The sequence below is a fragment of the Apaloderma vittatum genome, unplaced genomic scaffold (assembly GCF_000703405.1).
Source record: "Apaloderma vittatum isolate BGI_N311 unplaced genomic scaffold, ASM70340v1 scaffold25008, whole genome shotgun sequence".
NCBI lineage: Eukaryota > Metazoa > Chordata > Aves > Trogoniformes > Trogonidae > Apaloderma > Apaloderma vittatum.
Window position 1 is genome coordinate 21,108 of NW_009730599.1, and position 207 is coordinate 21,314.

The following is a 207-nucleotide window of genomic DNA, read 5'->3' on the forward strand; positions in this document are numbered from 1 at the left end:
GTGGTGCCGACCTGTGTCCCTGGTGCTGCCCTCTGCCCCGCTAGGGGGTCACTCCTGCCCTCTCCTCTGCAGCGCCAGTGTGTGCAGTACGCGCTGAAGGCTCGCCCGCTGCGCCGCTACATCCCCAAGAACCCCTACCAGTACCAGATCTGGTACGTGGTCACCTCCTCCTACTTTGAGTACCTCATGTTCTTCCTGATCCTGCTG

At 62.3% G+C, this 207-nt stretch overlaps 1 protein-coding gene across 1 annotated transcript in view; it reads left to right on the forward strand.

Annotated features, from left to right (window-relative positions):
• The window catches only part of LOC104278023 (voltage-dependent L-type calcium channel subunit alpha-1S-like), a gene marked incomplete at its 3' end in the record, with an annotated part of 16,452 nt that overhangs the window by 15,130 nt on the left and 1,115 nt on the right, over positions 1-207 (forward strand). Inside the window, exon 22 of the mRNA XM_009874866.1 lies at positions 73-206. Within this exon, the coding sequence (XP_009873168.1) occupies positions 73-206 (134 nt within the window). The remainder of the gene's footprint in view (positions 1-72; position 207) is intronic.